General features: G+C 33.1%; 1 protein-coding gene across 5 annotated transcripts in view; it reads left to right on the top strand.

The window, feature by feature from the left end:
- The window catches only part of RMND1 (required for meiotic nuclear division 1 homolog), a 57,335-nt gene extending 42,233 nt beyond the window's left edge, over window positions 1–15,102 (top strand). For all 5 annotated transcript variants that reach the window (XM_074309546.1, XM_074309544.1, XM_074309543.1 and 2 more), the window contains exons 8-12: window positions 5,516–5,580; window positions 6,369–6,445; window positions 8,543–8,663; window positions 13,647–13,763; window positions 14,877–15,102. In XM_074309546.1, coding sequence (XP_074165647.1) covers window positions 5,516–5,580; window positions 6,369–6,445; window positions 8,543–8,663; window positions 13,647–13,763; window positions 14,877–14,909 — 413 coding nt within the window. In that variant the 3' untranslated portion in view covers window positions 14,910–15,102. The remainder of the gene's footprint in view (window positions 1–5,515; window positions 5,581–6,368; window positions 6,446–8,542; window positions 8,664–13,646; window positions 13,764–14,876) is intronic.
- The last annotated feature ends 6,273 nt before the right edge of the window (window positions 15,103–21,375 follow it).

Genomic DNA, 21,375 nt, shown 5'->3' on the forward strand with positions numbered 1-21,375 from the left:
TAATATTTTCCTTTATCTGGACTTGAAGTTCTGGTTGGAAAAATATGATTAGTTTTATGATTAGTATTACCCTATTGCTTTATAAAATGCCTGTACCAGGCTACTGTCTTACCAACAATTTAATAATACTCCTATTTTTCAGTAATATTTTTTCCCAATTACATGTAGAGACAATTTTTAGAATTCATTTTTAAAAAAGTTTGAGTTCCATATTTTCTTGATCGTCTCCTCAACTCAAGACAGGAAGCAGTTTGATATAAATGTACAATCATGCATCACATATCTCCAGATTGGTTATGTTGTTAAGGAAGAGACAGACACTCCCTCTCTCCATCCCCCCCAAAAAAAACCACAAAAAATATTAAATAGAAAATAGTATATTTCTGTTAAGGACCATGCCTAGGTGAAGAAACAGGTCAATTCTCCGAGAGCCTTCACAACTGTGAATCATAATATCTGAAGGAGTTGCAAAGCAGCCTTTACTGACACATAGTGTTGTATAATGTACGAGCTAGCTCTCTGAAGGGCCTCAGGATCAGTTAGAGTCAGGATCAATCAAAGTCCTTGCTCTTTAGGAGGAAAAATGGAGGAGGCAGAGAAGCTGCCACGGCTTGCCAAAGATGAATCCTGGACTCTGGAGCCTGATGTCCTCTCTCCTCACAGAGATGTGAGGAAATCCTATGTCAGAAATACTCTGACCCTTTTCCTCATTCCTCCAATTCTTGCCTCTGATTACCTCATCACGAGGCATTCAGCAAGCGCCAATTGTGAGATCCATCACATGACAATATGGGAGGTATTACATAAGCACATAGCAATAAAGCACAGGCTATTAGTAATGATTCTCCCCACAGTCAGTGCAGGCTCGATGAGGTGTAACAAACATGAATTGTACATGCAAGTAGTGATATAACAAACAATATGAATCAATATGGTGGTGTAAAAGATTTCCAGAAATCCTAGGAGGAGAGTATGTAAATAACGATCACACATACGCCTCCTTCAGCAGCCAAGAGGTAGTCGAAAACCAATCTATTGTCCATTGCTTCATGTGTCAGAGAATCCATTGATTCCTGCAAGTTTTGAAATTCTACAACAGTCTCCTTAACAATTTTTGATGTCCAAGAGTCAATTGCCATAACTGTCATGCTCTTTCAGTGGTGGGCACAGTCAGCGACAGAACCTCCCTGATGTTTCTTGGGTCTTCTCCTTTGTTTCAAGGGTCTGCTCTGTCTCTCTCTAATGGATAAGACAAATATGACTCGTTGGCACCCATATGATTCCTTCTCCATCTGTAGAGATACAAGCAAACCCTCTCCCCCAAACAGTTAACCTATCTGGTCCCTTCCATTCACCACTTTCTGGATCTCTCCACATTATCTGGCGATAGTGGAACTGCTCACACTATGGAACTGCCCTTCCAGTGGGTTATAAAACTTGTTTGCCGGAGCCAGTGCATCTTTATCAAAAATCAAGAATAGTATAAAGAGCTAGATTTAGAAGTTCTCTAGGATTACCTGTGGCTCCCCCTTTATTTTTGGAGGAACACCTTAATGTCTCTGTTTCTCTTCTCTACTATTGTCTGTCCTTGAGGATTAAAGGGTATGCCAGTAGTGTGTAAAATCTTATACTGTGCATAAAAGTGTGCAAAATGTTTAGAAGTATATGCAGGTCCATTATCTGTTTTTATTGCTTGTAGCACACCCATAATTGCAAATGCTTGTCTAAGGAATTCAGTGACCACTCGGGCTGTCTCTTTTGCTGCTGGTATTACAAAAGTGAATCCTGAAAAGGTGTCTACCACAACATGGATAAAAGACAGACGACCAAAAGATTTATAATGGTCACATCCATTTGCCAAATTTCATTGGGTCTCAAATCACGAGGATTCTTCCCTGGAAGCATCGTAAGAGCGTGAAAAGGAAGACAAGCTGTAAAGGCTTTTACTATGCTCCTAGTTTTCCCTGTTGTTATCTCAAATTGCAAATGTAAAGCTCAAGTAGCCTGATATTTAAAATGAGATTCTTGGGCTGCCTGAAATAAGGACTATTGGCTAACATGGTTAGAAGGTTATCTGCCTTTGAATTTCCATCAAAAATAGGAGCTGGAAGTCCACTATGTGAGTGTGCAAGATATAAATCCTACCTGGATGCTTTCTCACTTGCTCTTGAAATTCCTTAAAGAGCTGATATATATATATATATATTAGAAGCTACAAATTTTATTTGAGCTTTTTGAGCTGTGGCAATTCTTTGTACCACATGTACTGAATAGTCCAAATCAGATATTATATTTCCATCTCTGGGATAATAAGAGCCAGCATGATTGCATACAATTCATTCTGCTAAGTGGACTGAAAAGGAGTTCTGACTACTCTCTTTAGAGTTAAGTCACAAGAGTATACATCACAAATGTTATGTTTGGATACATCTGTAAATTTAGTTGATCCTTTAAAAGGAACCTTAGAAACTTTTTCTTTAAGAATCCATCACCAATTATGTAATAGTCGGGTTATCTTTAATTGGAATTCCAGTTTATCATCATTACCTATGATGCTTACTGATGGTTTTAAATAGATGCTACTATTATAATAAAAAGTCCATTTGTTCCCATAATGGGTGTTGGATTTTATCAAACGCTTTTTCTGCATCTATTGAGATGATATTTTTGTTAATTTGGTTATTGATATAGTTAATTATGTTAATAGTTTTCTTAATATTGAACCTGCATTCTGATATAAATCCTACTTGCTCATGATGTATTATCTGGGGGATAAATTTTTTGTAATCTTTTTACTAATATTTTAAGATTTTTGCATCAATGTTCCTTAGGAAGATTGGTCTATAATTTTCTTGCTCTATCTTCAACCTTTTTGGTTTAGGTATCAGTACCATGTCTGAGTCATAAAAGGAATTTGGTAGGACTCCTTCATTCCCTATTTTTTCAAATAGCTTATATAGCATTGGAGTTAATTGTTCTTTAAATGTTTGGTAGAATTCACATGTAAATCCATCTGGTCCTGGGGAGTTTTTCTTAGGGAGTTGATTAATAGCTTGTTCTATTTATTTTTCTAAAATGGGACTGTTTAACCAATTAATATCATCCTCTGTTAATCTGAGCAACCTATATTTTTGAAGGTATTCATCCATTTCATTAAGTTATCAAATTTATTGGCATTAAGTTGGAGAAAGTAACTCCCAATTATTGCTCTATTTTCCTCTTCGTTAGTGGAGAGTTCTCCCTTTTCATTTTTAAGACTACCAATTTGATTTTCCTCTTTCCTTTTTCTAATCAAATTTATTAAGGGTTTATCCTGTTTTTTCATAGAACCAACTCTGTTTTATTAATTCAATAGTTTTTTTACTTTCAATTTTATTAATCTCTTTTATTTTTAGAATTTCATGTTTAGTTTTTGATTGGGGAATTTTAATTTGCTCATTTTCTAGTTTTTTTAGTTGCAACCCTAATTCATTGATTTTCTCTTTCTCTATTTTATGCAAGTAGGCCTCTAGAGATATAAAATTTCCTCTTACCACTTTGGTTGCATCCCACACATTTTAGTATGTCATCTCATTGTCATTCTCTTGGGTAAAATTATTGTGTCTACAATTTGCTGTTTCACCCATTCATTCTTTAGAATGAGATTATTTAGTTCCCAATTACTTTTTAGTCTATTTTCCCCTGGCTTTTTATTGAATGTAATTTTTTATTGCATCATGATCTGAAAAGAAAGCATTTATTATTTCTGCCTTACTGCATTTAATTTTATGTCCTAATACATGATCAATTTTTGTATAGGTTCCATGAACTGCCGAAAAGAAAGTATAGTCCTTTCTTTCTCCATTTAGTTTTCCCCAAAGATCTATCATACCTAACTTTTCTAGTGTTCTATTTACCTCTTTAATTTCTTTATTTTGTGGTTTGATTTATCTAGTTCTGAGACTGCAAGGTTGAGATCTACCACTATTATCATTTTGCTGTATTTCTTCTTGCAGCTCTCTTAACTTCTATAGGAATTTAGATGCTATACCACTTGATGATTATATGTTTAGTTATTGATATTGCTTCATTATCTATGTTGTACTTTAGCAAGGTATAGTGCCCTTCCTTATCTCTTTTAATTAGATCAATTTTTGCTTTTGCCTGATCTGAGATCAGGATGACTATTTCTGCTTGTTTTACTTCACCTGAAGCATAGTAGATCCTGCTTCAAACTTTGACTGTTACTCTGTATGTATTGCCCTGCTTCAAGTGTGTTTCCTGTAAAAACATATTGTAGGATTCTGGCTTTTAATCCAGTCTGTTATCCGCCTCTGCTTTATGGGGGAGTTTACCCCATTCAGATTTATGGTTAAGATTATTAATTATGTATTTCTTGTTATCTATTGTGGAAGTATTTTTTTTTTTTTTTTTTTTTTTTTTTTAGTGTAGGACCTGACAAGATTCTTCTCCAACAAAGAATTGCATATACAGATGTCAGAATACAAAATTCTATTCCGGTTTTGACTGTAAAACTAACTTTATAACAGCACTAATAACTAGCATTTATGTAGTGTTTTTAAAGTTTAAAGTTTTAAAGTTAGAGAGTGTTTTACAGATATTATCAAATCTCACAATAATCCTTTGAGATACATACTACAGGTATTATTCCTATTTTATAGATCAGTAAATTAAGTTTCAGATAACTTTCCCATGGTTACAGAGTCTCAGAAGCAAGATGTAATCACATTCTTCTTGATTTCAAATCATTCTAATTACTATTCCATACTGTGGTTCCATCAACTGACTACTAAAAGCAAATGGAACATAAAACAAGTAGAAATATGCTTCTTTATGATGTTCACCAAGAAAATAATGTCCTTCTTGTAGTCCAAATATTAGAGCCTCAAGTTGATAACATTGATCTTCTAATGCCCAAATTAATAGACGGTATTAGACACTATATCTAGTTAGATTAATTAGATATCTAAATATTATTAAAAGTATGGCTATAAAGGTAACCCTATATAAATTCCAGTCTTCCTAGCCAAGCATTCAAAGCCTTTCATAATCTGGTACCCTTTATCATTTCCTCCCTACTAGCCTTTTGCATATGCTATATGTTCCAAATTAACTATATTATTAATTAAACTCCATATATATCCAATGTTTTCTTATCTCTGCCCTAACTCACTTTGTACCATCTACTTATTCAATTTCTGCCAGGTCAGGAAATCTTCCCAAAAATGATGTTTTCCCTGAGAAGAGTACCCTTCTTATGCCTATCATAAATTTATGTATTATTATTTTTATTATTCAAAAAAAAAAGTTACGTCCTCCTGAATGATTGTGACTTTCATGAGGACAAGAGCAATGACTGTATCTCATTCCTCCTTCCTACCAGAGCTTATTATTAGACTGTAAATTTCTAAGCAGTTAGAAGTTTCCTTAAAAATAACAAGAAGAACTTAAAAATGTTTATTGTATTTGAATTTTAAAGTTATAAAAATTAATCTCATAAAAATTTCTTTCTTAGTGAAACTGGCTATTTGGGAAGCATCACTGGATGATTTTGTCGAGTCTATTCAATCAATTCCAGAGGTAATAATTTATGTCAATCTATATGTATTTTTAAAGTGAAAAAGAGTCAGTCTTATTTGAGTGGACACTAAAAAATTTTAAATGAACACTCAGTTTAATAGTAAAACAAAATAATGATAAATACCAGGAAAATTATACACACAGAAACTCCAATCTGCTCTCCCTTTCATTTCAGGTGCAACAGGATGTAAAAGAAAAAATAGGCAGCATACTGGTTTTTTTTTGGTTTGAATATAAAATGAAAGTACTTTTATTGAGATTTTCATGTAATTAAAATTTCAAAATTTAGCCAAAAAAACAGTGATGAAATATTTCCTGTCTCCACATCCCTAGCCTTGAATTGAAAATGCTAGAAATTATTTCACTAGTATACAAATATTTTACCAAATTATGATTAGAGTTAAAACAGTAGGTACGTTAAAAAGTTCACAAAAGAATATTTTAATTTCATTAATACTTCATTTTTATTTATTGACCTCCTTATTTCTATTGTAAAAGAATTTTTTAGTCATTCTTATGAAATGAACGAAGAAGCCATAGTCTATACAAGAAGAGATGAAGTTAGTGTTTCAGAGGAAATAATAGGGTAAAGCTGAACATAGAAATGCTTTCATGATAAGGTTTCTAAAGTCTTAAGAGATAGTAGTGAACAACTAAAGATAGCCACATATGAAACATCTTAATGATAGTAAATCAGAACTTTGCAGCTTCTTTATATTCTTATTAGGCTCAATTTAGAAATAAAAGTTACAATCCAAATAATTTATCTAATTGCTGTTTTTCTCCAGGCTTTAAAAGCTGGAAAAAAGGTGAAACTTACTCATAAAGAGGTTATGCAGAAAATGGGAGAACTTTTCTCATTAAGGTAAATATTCCTATTAAACAAAACATCTCTTAACATTGAAAAAATTCCTAAAATACATGAAAGGGTTTTCTAATGCCACATTTATGTTAATTGTAGCTATTTTAATAACTACAAATAAACATAGAAACAAATATGTAAGATAGTTATTAAGTCAGCTTTCATGCTATAGGGGAAGAAATCTAATTTTGTGAAACATACTTCTTAAATGGATCTCTGATCTCATTTATTGGAAAACATTGTAACTTAATAAATTTCCTTTGGAAATATTGTCAAATGTTTCTATAAGTTTCCCACAGGAAATTCACTCAATTCACTAAGTACTTCTCTTTCCCCTGACATCAGCAAGTGGAGTTCACTGATTGTCAGTGTCATATTTCACCCCTAAAGTGTGACTAGACCATCTTCTATAACTTTTACACCTGTTATCACCAGCATGCTCATTAGTGTTACATGAAACAATGTATTAGTACCTGTTGTATGCCTCCCTGTTCCCCTTATTTTAATTCCTTGGAGACATTTGCATTTCATGTGGTGGAGAGGGGTAGGTAGAAAAGGAGGGAGGGAAGAAAGAAGGAAGGAAGGGAAAGACAGAGAGATACAGAGATAAAAGTGTGTATTTATGTGTGTAAGCATTCATGTGAAGCAATCAAGAAACCAGAGAGATGGATAGGATGATGAAAGGAAGGTTAGAATATGATATGAGGTCTTTGTGTGAAGGTCAGTGCAGGATAGAGAGAAAATTATAATTTTGTTGTCAATATATATTACAGACCACCTGAACATACAAATAATATACATGAATTCAGAAAACATCATGAATTTAGTACATAAATATGATACAATTCTTATGGAGAACTTAAGTTATCTAGATATTGCCTGGACCTTTTCAATAGCAGAACAGCCAATAATTTTTGGTTTATTTTAGTGATTCCACTCTATAAAAGTTGGAGGAAACAATAGAATTTTATTCTAGATCTAGTTCTCACTGAAAGGGAGGAGCTAATTGATAGGTTAGAAATTATGTGACCTCTATTAGAATTGTAATAGAGAAGAAAGTTTGGGAGAACAAATTTCAAAGGATTCAGAGGGAGGATATGATCTCATGAACTCAGCTTTCTACAAATAAGCCCAGTATGGGGCTTCATTTCATTCTTGAAAATATACAAAAGAAAAAAATTTCAGTGGGTGAGGAAACTGTCAGTTGTCAGAAGAAACCAGTGTTAAAAAGTCAGAAAACTCACCAGGTAATTTAGGTTTTAAAACTATGCTTTCCGGGGCAGCTAGGTGGCTCGGTTAATAGAGCATCAGATCTGATCTGAAGTCAGGAGGACTTGAGTTCAAATGTGGCCTCAGACACTTAACACTGCCTAGCTATGTGACCTGGGCAGGTCATTTAACTCCAATTACCTCAGCAAAAAACCAAAAAACTAAGCTTTCCAACATTCCTTCTTCCTACATTGCACATGCTGTCACCCTTGGTTGACATGTTCATTTTCCTGAACATCTTTGGTTCATTCAGTATAGGGAAAAGTGGAAGAAATACATTTGGAAATGAAAATGATTTAAAAATAAAAGACCAAAACAAAATATTTTTTATAAAAATGTAATTATAAAATATATTAGCATGATGGCACGAGCAGAAGTCTTTACACTGATTTTTTTTTTTTTTAATAGCAAATCATGAGAACTATTTGTTGAATTAGATTTAGTCCAGAGTAGATTGACTATCAGCCTATGACAGGAAATTCCTGGTATTACTTTACATAGATAAAGCATTAGCTCATGTCTATATTATAATTACAGTTCAGATTTCTATTTACATTGCATAAGTTTTCTTTTTTTCTTAGTAGTAATTTATTTTTCCAAATACATGCAAAGATAATTTTCAACATTCATCTTTGCAAAACTTGTGGTCCAAATTTTTCTTTTTCCCTCCTCTTGTTCCTTCCAATGACAGCAAGCAATCCAATATTAGCTTAAACGTATTGATTTTAATTCAACTACTAAAACATTTAAATCCTGGTATAATCTTTATTATCTAATTAAAATTTTAAGCTTAATTTAAGCCAAAACATTTATACTTTTGCTTTCTTTCAGACACCGTATAAATTTGAGTTCAGATTTTCTGATGACTCCTGATTTCTACTGGGACAGAGAAAACTTGGAGGCACTTTATGACAAAACATGTCAATTCCTTAGTATTACTCGTAGAGTTAAGGTAGGTCTTCTGTTCTTTCCAGAAAAAAAATTACTTATAGCAGTATGAAAGAAGGTATTCCCTTTTGCATGGTTATTGTTATTTCTTAAGGACAATATGATATAGTAGATAGATGGCCTCAGAATCAGAAAGACTAGTATTCTAGTCTCATTTTTAACACATTGGTTATTATGATTCTGGACAAATAAATTGACCTTGTTTGCCTCAAGCAATTTTTTACAACAGTAAGTCACAGAACAATTACCAGTTAGCATTAGGAGAAGGAAGTTTCTCACCAGAAGTTCCTGACATCAGTGAAGTCATGGGTTCAGTCTAAAAAATTTTTTTCTTAGCTTCTGCCTAATCTTCCTTATCCCATATTATATTAACTTTTATGCACCAATTAAGATGGAACAGCAATATGACATAAAAAGAGCAGCATTTAGAAGAAATAATCATTCCATTCTCATCCACAATAGGTGCCTTCCTTTTTTTCCCTTTCACTCTGCTCTTAATATCTTACATTTTAGTTTTCATTTTCATCATTCAACTGAAACTACACTCATTAGTTATCAATGCTTTCTTATTTGCAAAATCCATTGGCCTTTTCTCAATCCTCACTCTCTTCTACAGTTTTTGAACAATACTGATCAATTTCTCTTCCTTTATACTGTGTTCTCTTTATTTTTTCACCTTGTCTCCTGGTTTTCCTCTTACATATCTGTTAGTTCCTTTTTGTTCTCCTTTGCCCAGTCTTTATCAAGAAGATGTCTTTTAAACATAGATGTACCACAGGATTCTGTCCTGTTCTCCTCCTTACAATTCATTTGATCTCATCAGTTCTCATAGATTTAATTACAATTTCTATGCAGATGATTTTCAACTCTATACTCCTCCCTACTGACTTCCAATCTCACATCTCCAAATGCCTTTCAAACATCTTAAATTGGACACCTAGTAGGTAATTCATACCAAACTCATAGTGCCTCCTCCCATGTTTTATTACCATTCCAGGTATCATTCTCAGCTCCTTACTATCTCTCACCCCCATGTTCAGTCTGTTGCCATGATCTGTTAATCTTTGTAGCATCTCTAATATTACTCTTCTCTCCTTTGATGCCACCATCACTCTGGTGCTGGGCCTCATCACCTGAATTACTGCAATAGTTTGCTGGTGGCCTGTCTCCTATAAATCTCTCTTCATTCGAATTCATCTTCCATGTAGCTACTGAAGCAATCTCCCTAAAGCATGGGTCCAACTTTATCACCCTCATCACTGCTCAAATTCCAAGCATTCCAGACTTATGCCACACTCCTCACCATGTATCTTTGATCCAGTGACTGGCTTCATGGCTGTTTCATGAGTAAGGCACTCTATCTCTAAGCATTTTCTTTGGCTATTCCCTTGTCTGAAACTCTCTCCCAGCTCATCTGTGCCTACTGATCTCCTTGGTTTCCTTCAAGTCACAACTTTAATTCCACCTTCTAGGGGAAAACTTTTTCAGCCCATCTGAATTCTAAAGGCTTCTCTTTTTTTAATTTATTCCTACTGTCATACAGTTTGTGCATGTTTGTTTGTCTCCCCCATTAGATTGGAAGTTCCTTAAGAGCAGGAACTGTTTTTTGCTTCTTTTTGTATCTATCTTCATATCTCAGCACAGTGCCTGACACTTAATATTGATTTTTAGGCACTTACTGCTGATTTTTATAGACTAACAGCTAGTATTTATATAGTGCTTTAAGTTTTGCAAAGCACTTAACAAATTTCGCATGTTTTCCTTACCATAGCCCTATAAGGTGGGTGCTGTTAATTTCATAGCAAACATAGACTTGCTCAGGGTCTGAGCCTGGATTCAAATGCAGATCTTCTTAACTCTAAGCCAGTGATCTACCCAATGTGCCATCTTGCTGTATGATTAAACCTGTAAATCTTACAGTAGTATGCTATATAAAGTGTTGGATAGACACAAGGAGATCAGTTAAGTGTCTATTTCAGTAAAACATTCCTAGGTTAATAAGAGTCCATTTTAACAAGATAAGAGTGAGATAGATTCTGGACATAATTCAAAGGAATTTCCCAATGAAAGATCATTCAGTCCAAAAAGTGTATCATACTTACCAAACTTTAATCGATGATATTTTTTATATCTTTAATAGATTATATATTCTAAAAGAAGTGTTTATCCCTTTTTAAAAAGGGAAAACATTTGTCTTGTCACAAGAAGTTATTTAGATTGATCAAGCTGTATATGTTGAAACCATAAATATAACAGTAACAATAATAAATAGCATTTATATAGCACTTTAAGGTTTCAAAGAATTTTACAAACATCTCATTTTATATTTGTAACAACCCTGAAATATAAGCAATAGAAATATTTAAGTTCGAAATCTATTTTGATTTTTATTTAAAATACTCAAGAGTCATTTAAATTATAGTTTACAAATAATAAACTTATTTAATCTTCCCAGGTATTCACACTCATTTCTGTGTTAAGAATTGGGAAGGACAACTGAACAAGAAGTGGGGATGTTTGAAGGACTCCCCCCCCTGAGGCTGGGGTTAAGTGACTTGCCCAAGGCCACACAGCTAGGAAGTGTTAAGTGTCTCAGACCAAATTTGAACTCCCGTCCTCCTGAATTCAAGGCTGGTGCTCTATCCACTGCGCCACCTAGCTGCCCCAAAATTAGTAAATCTAAAGTTGATTTTTTTTTTCCAAAACAAGAAAACAAAAGGTGTACCAGAAGAGAAAAAATAACAGATAAGACTTATGTGCATAGCAAAAGATATTCAACTATGAGAACTAAAGACATGCCTTAGATCTAATGGCCACTTATTGTGAATTTTGATTTTATATGCATTTGGAATTTATTTCACCCACTATCAATGGAATCTGCGACAAACAATAGTTTATATAGTGTTTTGTCTCCCAGTATCCCCTCAAATTTTTCTTTTTACCTGTAGAATTTTTGTAATATTTTCTATTCTCTTGTATTTTTTATTTACCACCTGTCTTTTTAAATACTATTCTTAGTAATACTTTGTAAACACTGACCTTTTTTTAGTTTGTTTTTTCAGTCTGCAAAAATTTTTCTCCTTTCCCTACTAGAATGAAAAACAAAATCCCCATTACAAACATGTATAAATACAAATTTCTATTGGCCCAATCCATGCATGTGTATGCATGTATATATACTCATACAATATACATTTTATATAACCATTTATGATGTGCACATACACACATTATTATATATATATATATACATATATATATATAAAAACCTGTGGCATCGAAGCAAATATTGATCACTCCCTTGACATGTATGTTTTCCTCTTCTTCACTTCTCTGCTGTTTGTTATTCCTTTGCTTTTTCTTCTCTTCCTGTGCTAAAATCCTAAACTGGTATTTATAGGCAGTTTCATCTTAAAGTAACTTTGCTTTAGAAGTTAACATCTGGTAATAGTGTTAAAAGTGGGAGAGAGCTCTAAAAATTCATGTCTGAATTGCATTTGTAGTATGATAGCCAAAAAATGCTGAAGTCAACATATGTTTTTAGGGTGGCTTAATATTAGGGGGAATGAGGTTTTAGTGTGAAAATTTTTGTTAATTCCCTTATATGTATCTGGGTATCCTGCAGTGGAAGCAGCATTTAGGCAGGCTTAAACATGCCTTCCTGATGTTTGTCACCAATCTCTCTGTGACCTCAACATTATTGTAATAAAATATTAATACAGAATCATGTGGCTCTAATGATTTTTAATATGCTATTCTTTTTTGGTTTTAAATAGTGTAGAAGTTTTTTTCAGGGAAGAGTGGTTTGCATCTTTACATGATTAATAAAGATGTACCACACCAATGATTTGAAAGAATTAAAGTGGAAAACGACATTTTATAGTAATATGTAACATCTTGCAGAATACAAGTAACAATTTAGATATGACCTTCCTAGAGTACTTAGAACTCAAAGAAATCTATAATATTCATCCTTTTTTAAATGTATTCACAAATCATCCTTCATTCTTGAAAGCCAGTATACTCAATAGGGCTCCTAATTTAGAATTTTAAGTAGTGTCAGTGTTGAATTTATAGGAGTTCAGATTTTCAATTAATAGACTTCACAATGATTGGGGGGGGACAGAGGATTTCCTTTTATTCTTTAACTTCCTTTTTTAACAGAAGAAATGACTGGAGGAAAGTTTTGTTTCATGTTTATAGAATTTTCTTTAATATTAGAAAGGTATTTGATGAACATCAGAATTATCAAAAGGCTAAATATTTGAAAAGTGGTCTAAACTGCATTTAAATTCAGGTCAGAGCCTGTTTTTTTTTTTTTCATTTGTAAAGTTGAAAAAAAATGGTTAATAAAGAACTGCATACATATAAATTATTAAGGCTAGTGAGTGGCATAGCAAGGTTGCAGGAGATACAGAGCTGGCCTTAAAGCTAGGAAGAACTAGGTTTAAGTCCTATCAATGAACTACATTGGCTGTGTGATCCAAAGCAGGTCCCTTAACCTCTTTTAAGACAGCTCACCCTAAATTGCATAGAAAGTGTTGATCTATATTGGTACAGGGAACTTTTTAAAAATCTTTTGAGTTCTTTATATTAGTAAATCACTGTTTTAAGCCCTTAAACCTCATTTTTAGACCTTAATATATATATCAAGCTTTTTATTTTAAAAAATACACACAAAGGGGCAGCTAGGTGGCACAGTGAATAGAGCACCAGCCCTGAAGTCAGGAGGGGCCCGAGTTCAAATCTGGTCTCAGACACTTAACACATCCTAGCTATGTGATCCTGGACAAGTCACTTAGCCCGCAAAAATAAAAATACATGCAAAGATAGTTTTCAATATTCACTATTTCAAAATCTTGTGTTCCTTATTTTTCTCCCTCTTTTAATCCACATTAACTTTGATTTCAAAAATAAGCACTTCAGTATGTGACCTATTGTATTTTTAAAAATCTAACATCAAAACCGATTTTTTTTCCTTTTATAGGTGATGAATGAGAAGCTTCAACACTGCATGGAACTAACAGACCTAATGCGAAATCACCTGAACGAAAAGCGGGCACTCCGCCTAGAATGGATGATTGTTATACTTATCACCATAGAGGTAAATAGGAAATTTTGATGACCTTTTTCACCATCTTAATCTGAAGGATCTTTAATTTCATTGGACACTTCTCTGCTGATGCATATTATAGTTCATCCATGACATCTCAAGTGTTGTCTGTATTTTCCATAAAATTGCCAGTGTTTTTTGAAAGCAAAGTTCTGGAACTTAACAGCTGTCTTTGGGACATCTTGAATTGTTTAACTGAATCATCTTCAAATTTGCTAGAGAATCTTATCCCCAAATCCCAAAAATATCTTTTCTGAATTTCCCTTTTAGTATAGAAGATATTACCACTTACCCAGTCAGCCAGGCCCACTCATTTCACATATCCAATCCACTGACAGATCTTTCTCCCTTCACAGTATCTGTCATGTCTAATACTGTAGAGCCACCGCCCTAGTTCAGGACCTCATCACTTCTTACCTAAGCCGTTGAGCCCAAGTCTGGCCATATAATGCCACTGCCTACTCAAAAAACTCTTCCAGTTACCTCCAGAATCAAATAAAAACTCCTGTTTTGAATTTATTTACATGTCATGGCATCACCATTCTGTCTTAGTACTCTTAAGAATGAAGGACAAACAAGAAGCCCCAGTTCATCATCCATTTGTAGTACTTATTTAAAACACATATGGATTAAAGTTTTCACCCATTTTTCCCCCTATTACAAACATATATACCAGTATCTTTGATGTTTCTCTAAATTCCATTTAGGAGTCTTAAGGTCAAAGCAAGTGACCAAAATTATAAAGGTGTTTTGAGGTAGAAAAGAAACAAAACTTTTCTAAACTCTTTATGTTTAGAAAAGGGTTTACTAATGGTTTCCAATCCTAATGTATCACTTAATTATAAACATCCCCAACATTTTAAAAAAAACAATAAAACAGTGCAAGTTTGCTAAAGTAACAAATAGAAAATACCTGTACTTCCAGCTCAGAACCTACTTTGTATAGAGGCTTTCTATTAATTTAAGCTCATCTAAAGAGACAAGTTTCCATCTATCATATCCTTTTAAAAATAGCCTTTTCGTTTTTAGAACTTGATTTGCAATAAAGCTTTGTAATCAATGAATAGAATTTTAAATTTATAATCATTTTCTTTATTTCAACAGGTAATGTTTGAACTTGGCAGACTATTGTTCTAATTATATGAAAAAGATGTGGATAACTGAAAAAATTGTTATGTAAAATATACTGAAAAGTCCCAATGACATATAAATAATAGAAAGCAAATACTCCTGAATTTACCTGATCTTTTAGAGTGGTTCTAAATTTTTGGTGTGTGTGTATATATATATATATATTTTTTTTGATCAAATAAAAATTACGACTGCTATACTCAAGTTGCATGTCTCTCCCTCTACCCATAATTCTTTGACTTTTAAAAATCACTAAGAAATTCAAGTACTGGTATTTACAAGTTATAATAAAAGATATCTATTTTTGTCCTGTGTGATTCGTCATAATTCTTCACCTGTCTATAGGTCAAAGATATTTTAGCCTGTTCTTTTCAATGAATGTTTTAACCAATCACTTGTAATATTTTTCAGTTTAACTTTTATTACATAAGTACACACTCTATCCTTCTAAATTTCTAATTAAGGTAGCAGTCTAACCTGCTTCTTTATGGCTATCAAAGATGGAAATACCTTGGTAGAAATTTCCATAATTGTTCAGTTAAAAGCTTCTGATATATGTCTCTGTGTGTGTATGTGAGAGAGTAAAATTAAGGTATATTTTTAAATGAAGTTTCTTTGGTGAGGAATGAATCAATCTTTGAACTCTATTAAATGGCTACTTGATACTGATAGTTTGGAAGTTTAGTACTTGTTAGAGAGACATATAAAAATAATTTTCTTCCAGATTTTATCATTAAAAAACTACATTCAGTTCTTAAAAATAATTTAACTTAACATATCACTTAAGATACTTTTATAAGTATACTTTTTACTATAGATCCTTGTTTTATTAATAATAGCACAAAATAAAGTTCTGACTTGGTGGGTTCCCCCCTCCCCCATCTTCTACTTTTTAACTTGTCAAAATCATTTCATTAAAATGTTCCATAAAGAATCTCTTCTAAAATTTTCTAAAAATAGTTTCCTCAAAAGTGTTTTAAACTTAACAAATTATCAATTCCATATGGGGCAAATAAAGCTATAAGAATCTTTATATTTCTTTTAGAAAACTTTCTTAGTTTATTTGAAGTTTTGTTTTACAGTTCAAAAAGCTAACTGAAAATTTTTTATCAATCACTATTAAATAACCAACCAGTTATCATTAATCCCTTCTCAGTGGATAGAGTGCCAGGCCTGAAGTCAGGAAGACTTGTCTTTCTGACTTCAAATCTGTCCTCAGACACTAGCTGTGTCTGACCCTGGTTGTCATTTAACCCTGTTTGCTTCTAATTTCTTCAACTGTAAAATAAGCTAGAGAAAGAAATGGCAAATATTCTATATTTCTACACTCTCTCTTTGCCAAGAAAACCCCAAATGAGGTCAGAGAGTTAGATACAAATTGAACAACAAAACATAAAATGAAACAGGAGCATTTATTTCCATCCCCAAAGATCTAAACAATACTGAACACACAGGTAGCACCTATTAAAACTCATAGGCTCGAGATGATTAAATATACAATTTCATATGCATTTTAATCATCAACATAAACTGTTTACATTCTAATCCTTTAATGCATGTTTTAAGTCCTCATCAAGATTCTTATTTTCAATATTTTCACTTACTTTTCCACTTATGTGATTAGTTACTGTGTGCTCCTGTGTTGTTTTATGTTAATTATCTTCATAATTAATTTTTAAGAAATGGAAAATAATACCAACTATACTAGCCTGACTTTTACTGAGAATTTTGTTTCAATCCTCCCAGTTATCTTTTGAGGATACAAATTACTATTCTAAAGTGAGATCAAAAGTTTTTTACATTTGCTTCCCATTTCTTTCCTACTAAAGTGCTCCAGCTAGACCATAAAACTACATATTTAAGAAAGGTATTGCATCAAAGTTTTATTTCCTACTGATGTGTTTGAGATCCAGAAGTGTGGCCTTCAATTTAAGAAAGGATTTAGATGGAAATAACATCTACTCTCCTTCAAATTCTACCATTCAAATGAACATATCCAAGATTTTCTCAGAGCTTGAAAAGCTAATAGGAATTGAATATATTTGGAGCAGGAATTATTGGAAGAGACCTGGGAATCCATAAAGATACGTAGCTTCTATATACTAGATATGTCTCATACATTAAGTTTTTCATAATAGTAGATCCTGTTGAGATTCATCCAAAAGTATTAATTCAAAGCTGCTTCAGTTCATATTCAGAAGGTTGGCTTCTAAAATGTTGGTATTTCAAGTCCAGTTTTATAATTAAATAGGGATTAGATGTCTGCACAATCCCTTTCTAAAGTAAACATAACTGAAAATGTAGGTAAATATTTAAAGTTGCTATTCTTTAACTGGGTTATTTAAAACATTAAGGGGAAAAACAAATTATAAACTAAAATTATGGACATGGTTAAAAATAAGCTAAGGAATAGAGTTGTTCTGTATTTTAAAATTTGCAACAAGCTAGTTATACATAGTATAAAAATAACATGATTCTCCTACCTTCTAGAAATTTAAATGTATACAGTATATATCAACATATAAAAACAATTTTTTCCCTCGTTATTAGCTTGGAGATGTGTACAAAAAAGCAAAATAGACTTAAACCTATGGAAGGGAAAATTTTAATTTAAAGCTTTTTATTGTCAAAAGATATGCATAGATAATTTTCAACATTCACCCTTGGAAAACCTTGTGTTCCAAAAATTTTTCCCTCCCTTCCCCCCATCCCCTTTCTCTAGACATGTAATCCAATATATGTTAAGTATGCCAGTCTTCTATACATATTTCCACAATTGTTATGCTGCACAAGAAAAATCAAAAAGAAAAATATATATGAGAAAGAAAACAAAAAGCAAACAATAATTTTAAAAAAGTGAAAATACTATGTTGCAATCCACACTCAATACCCAGGCCTCTCTCTCTGGATGCAGATAGCTCTCTCCAACCCAAGACCATTGAATTGGCCTGATTCACCTCATTGTTGAAAAGAGCCACATCCATCAGAATTGATCATCATATAATCTTGCTGTTGTGAAGAATGTTCTCCTGGTTCTACTCACTTCACTTAGCTTCAGTGAAAGTAAGTCTCTCCAGGCCTTCATAAAACCATCTTGCAGAATCATTTCTTATAGAACAATAATATTCCATAACATTCATATACCACAACTTATTTATCCATTCTCCAGCTGATGGGCATCCACTCAGCTGAAAAGGAAATTTCCAAAATTTCAGAGACAAGATCCATCCTTTCAACTTTAAAGTAAAATAAGAAATTTACCTGTATTTTATTAGAAAAATAAACAATCATCTCCATCTTGTGGGCCAATAAACTATGATGTTTTCACAACCAACAACTACAGACTTGTGGAGGTCAAAAAACCAAATTGAGTATCAACTCAAACTAGTCAGATCTGACCCACACTAGCTAGAAGTCCTCAGAGTTCAAAATGTTGATATTAATCTAGAAGCCCTATGTGGTTTGGGTCCTAGTTACCCTGGAGCTTTTCTTTTTCCAAGCAACCTAATAGCAATTAAGATCTGTAAACACAACTGTATTATAGATTTCCTAATTTGAAACTTGACAACCAGGAGCTCTATTTTTCTTCAGAAGTGTTGGTGTTTGTCAATAATGACAAGAAATGAAATTGCTACCTTTGTGAAGAATTTAAAATTTTCTAAATCTTTTAATACTACTACACTTTATTCATAATAGATCAAATGCATGTTTATAAATGAAGATATTTAATAACGTATGTACCAAGCTATTAGAATCTACAAGTCTTAGAATGCTTTCCTACTTCAGCTATCTTTTACATGCATGATTTTTTTAAAAATCTAAAATAGTAATGATAGCAATATCACTACTTTTCTTAGCAGAAACAATATGACAGCATCTTAGAATCAGGATGCTCAGAGAGAATAAATCCTACTTCTACCACTTTGTAGTAATGTGATCACAGATACACTACCTTTGGAGAGAAGTAGCAAAATGAAGCCTTCCAAATTATCCTATGGCTTCTGCCTTCTATCTCCTGAATTTGTCTCCAATCCAATCTCCAGTCTCCTTTGGGAAAAGGAATAACTCTTTCCACTCAATGAAAGCTTCACATCCAAACATACCCTATAAACTAGTGATTATGAATGCCTGTAGATCATGACCTAAACGGTATCTCCATCTGATTGCTTTTTTCACTTCCCCTTCAACCTTCCCCCCCAAGTTTCAACCAAATTAATTCCCTTCCCCTTCAACTGTACTCTGAAATGCATATTCCATAGGCAACAAACTTACCTTAATCTTAAAACTTCTTCTCTCCCACTATTAAATCTTTCAGATATTGCAGAAACCTAATTCAACTCTGATGATACAACTTCCCTGGGCCACTCTTTCTAGTATTGGCTGCACTTTCACTGATTCCCATTTACTGGTCCAAGTTATGTTGGAATAATCTTTGTTCTCCATTGCCACTTATTAGTTCACTCCCTATAATCTCTCCTCTTTTGAGATTCATATTATTCAACACTACCACTCAATCAAAACACTGGTAAGATGTTGTCAACAGACCTTCATACTATTCCATCTTCAATGAATTTAGTACAATTCACAATTTTTCTTTCCAAACTCCTAATCTCACATTATGTAATTTCAACATATATATTAACTTTCCCACAAACACCCTAACTACTCAGTTCCTCACTTCCTATCTCAGTCATACAGATAAGTCTTCCTCTTTATCTTGCTATAGGAAGGCTTTCCCAAATAATCTTAATTCTGGTGCCTCTCCTGTCTTATTTAGTTCCTAAACTAAGTCTTCCTCTTTATCTTTCTATAGGAAGGCTTTCCCAAATAATCTTAATTCTGGTGCCTCTCCTGTCTTATTTAGTTCCTAAACTAAATTGTATAGTTTGTAAATATTTGTTTACTTATCTCTCCCTCACATTTTAGGTTTCTTGAGAGCAAGGACTAAAATTTTGTTTTTGTTTTTGTTTAAATCCCCAGCACTTAGCACAGTGAATAGTTGGCACTTAATGTTTATTGATAAGATTCAATCTATTTTCTTAGCTCTAAAATGAGGATACTAATACTTTAATCTACTCTCAAAGAACCATTGGGGAGAGAGCAAGAGGAGGCAGGGGTAGGGAGAGAGGGTGAAAAGCCTTAATGCAAACCTTAGAAGGTTATTACTAGTATCAGCTTGAAAGCTGAAGGAATAGTGGACAAAGGTCTGTACCTGAGCACATTACATCTATATTCAAACTTCCCTTCCTACAATTACTATGTGACCCTAGACAAATCACTTAATCAAAGCCTATTTATAAAACAGCAATGATAACTGGATATCTACAGTACCCATTTCACAAGGTTGTTGGAAAGTTCTAATATAACACTTTATTTCTTCACAAACCTTATAAATAAATATTTCATTTTGTTTTTAAAATAAGTATTTAGTATGACTATGAATACTGTCCCCATTTCATTGGAGCTCAAAAGTCACTTACCCAGGATCATACAGAATGTCAGATACAGCAAAGCTTCTTAAAGTTTGGGTCAAGAGCCCATGTGGAGGAGTAGCAAAATAATGATTTACTTTTAGTAAATATTTGATTTATAATCTATTTTATGTATACCCAGGATTGTGTAAAAATTTCTTGGCTAAATGGAAAAAGTTTAAGCGCTAAAATACTATCATAAAACATCTCAAATACTACTATAATAATCTAAGTGAAAGATAATAAGGAACTCAATTATCATGGTGGCTGTGTAAATAAGATGAGAGATGTGAAGGAAGAATCTACAGCATATAGTAACTGACTGGATAGTAATAATACCAAAGGGTAGAAGAATATTCTAAGTTCTAAGTAAGTGATCTAAGTGAGCAGAGCAGTTAATAATCTATTGTTGATGAACAAGAAATTATATACTTCTAGCACTGTACACACTGATAAAGTCCCTGCCGTTAAATTACATTTCTGGAGCAAAAATATCATAGGTATATATACCACCTCCACTAACACCCCCCACTCCACGCACACACACACAAAATAGATACAATGTTATGAAGTGGGTGGTGGGACCAAAAGCAGAGAGTAATCATGAAGTCTCATAAAGCATAAGAAAGGAAGGAGTGCATTTTAGGTACAAGAGACAATCAGTGCAAGGATAAAGAGAAGGAAGTTGAACTGTAATAAGAAAAATAAAGGCTAGTTTGGCTAGAACATAGGAAAGCATTTAATATGTAATATGTGGAAAAGTAGGATACAGCCAAGTTGAGAAGCACTTTAAATATCAAGTAACATGAAACCATTGAAGATAGAATAATGGGGTAACATGCTTAGACCTATACAAAGGGAAAATCACTTTGGAGGTTGTTTAAGCTAAACAGATTTAAAATGAAGGAAAAAACTGAGGCAAGGATATTCAGGAGCCTATAATACTCCAACTCCCACTTTCTTAAATTGTGGGTCATGATCCCATATGCAGTCTCATAACT

This window comes from Sminthopsis crassicaudata, chromosome 4 (assembly GCF_048593235.1).
Source record: "Sminthopsis crassicaudata isolate SCR6 chromosome 4, ASM4859323v1, whole genome shotgun sequence".
NCBI lineage: Eukaryota > Metazoa > Chordata > Mammalia > Dasyuromorphia > Dasyuridae > Sminthopsis > Sminthopsis crassicaudata.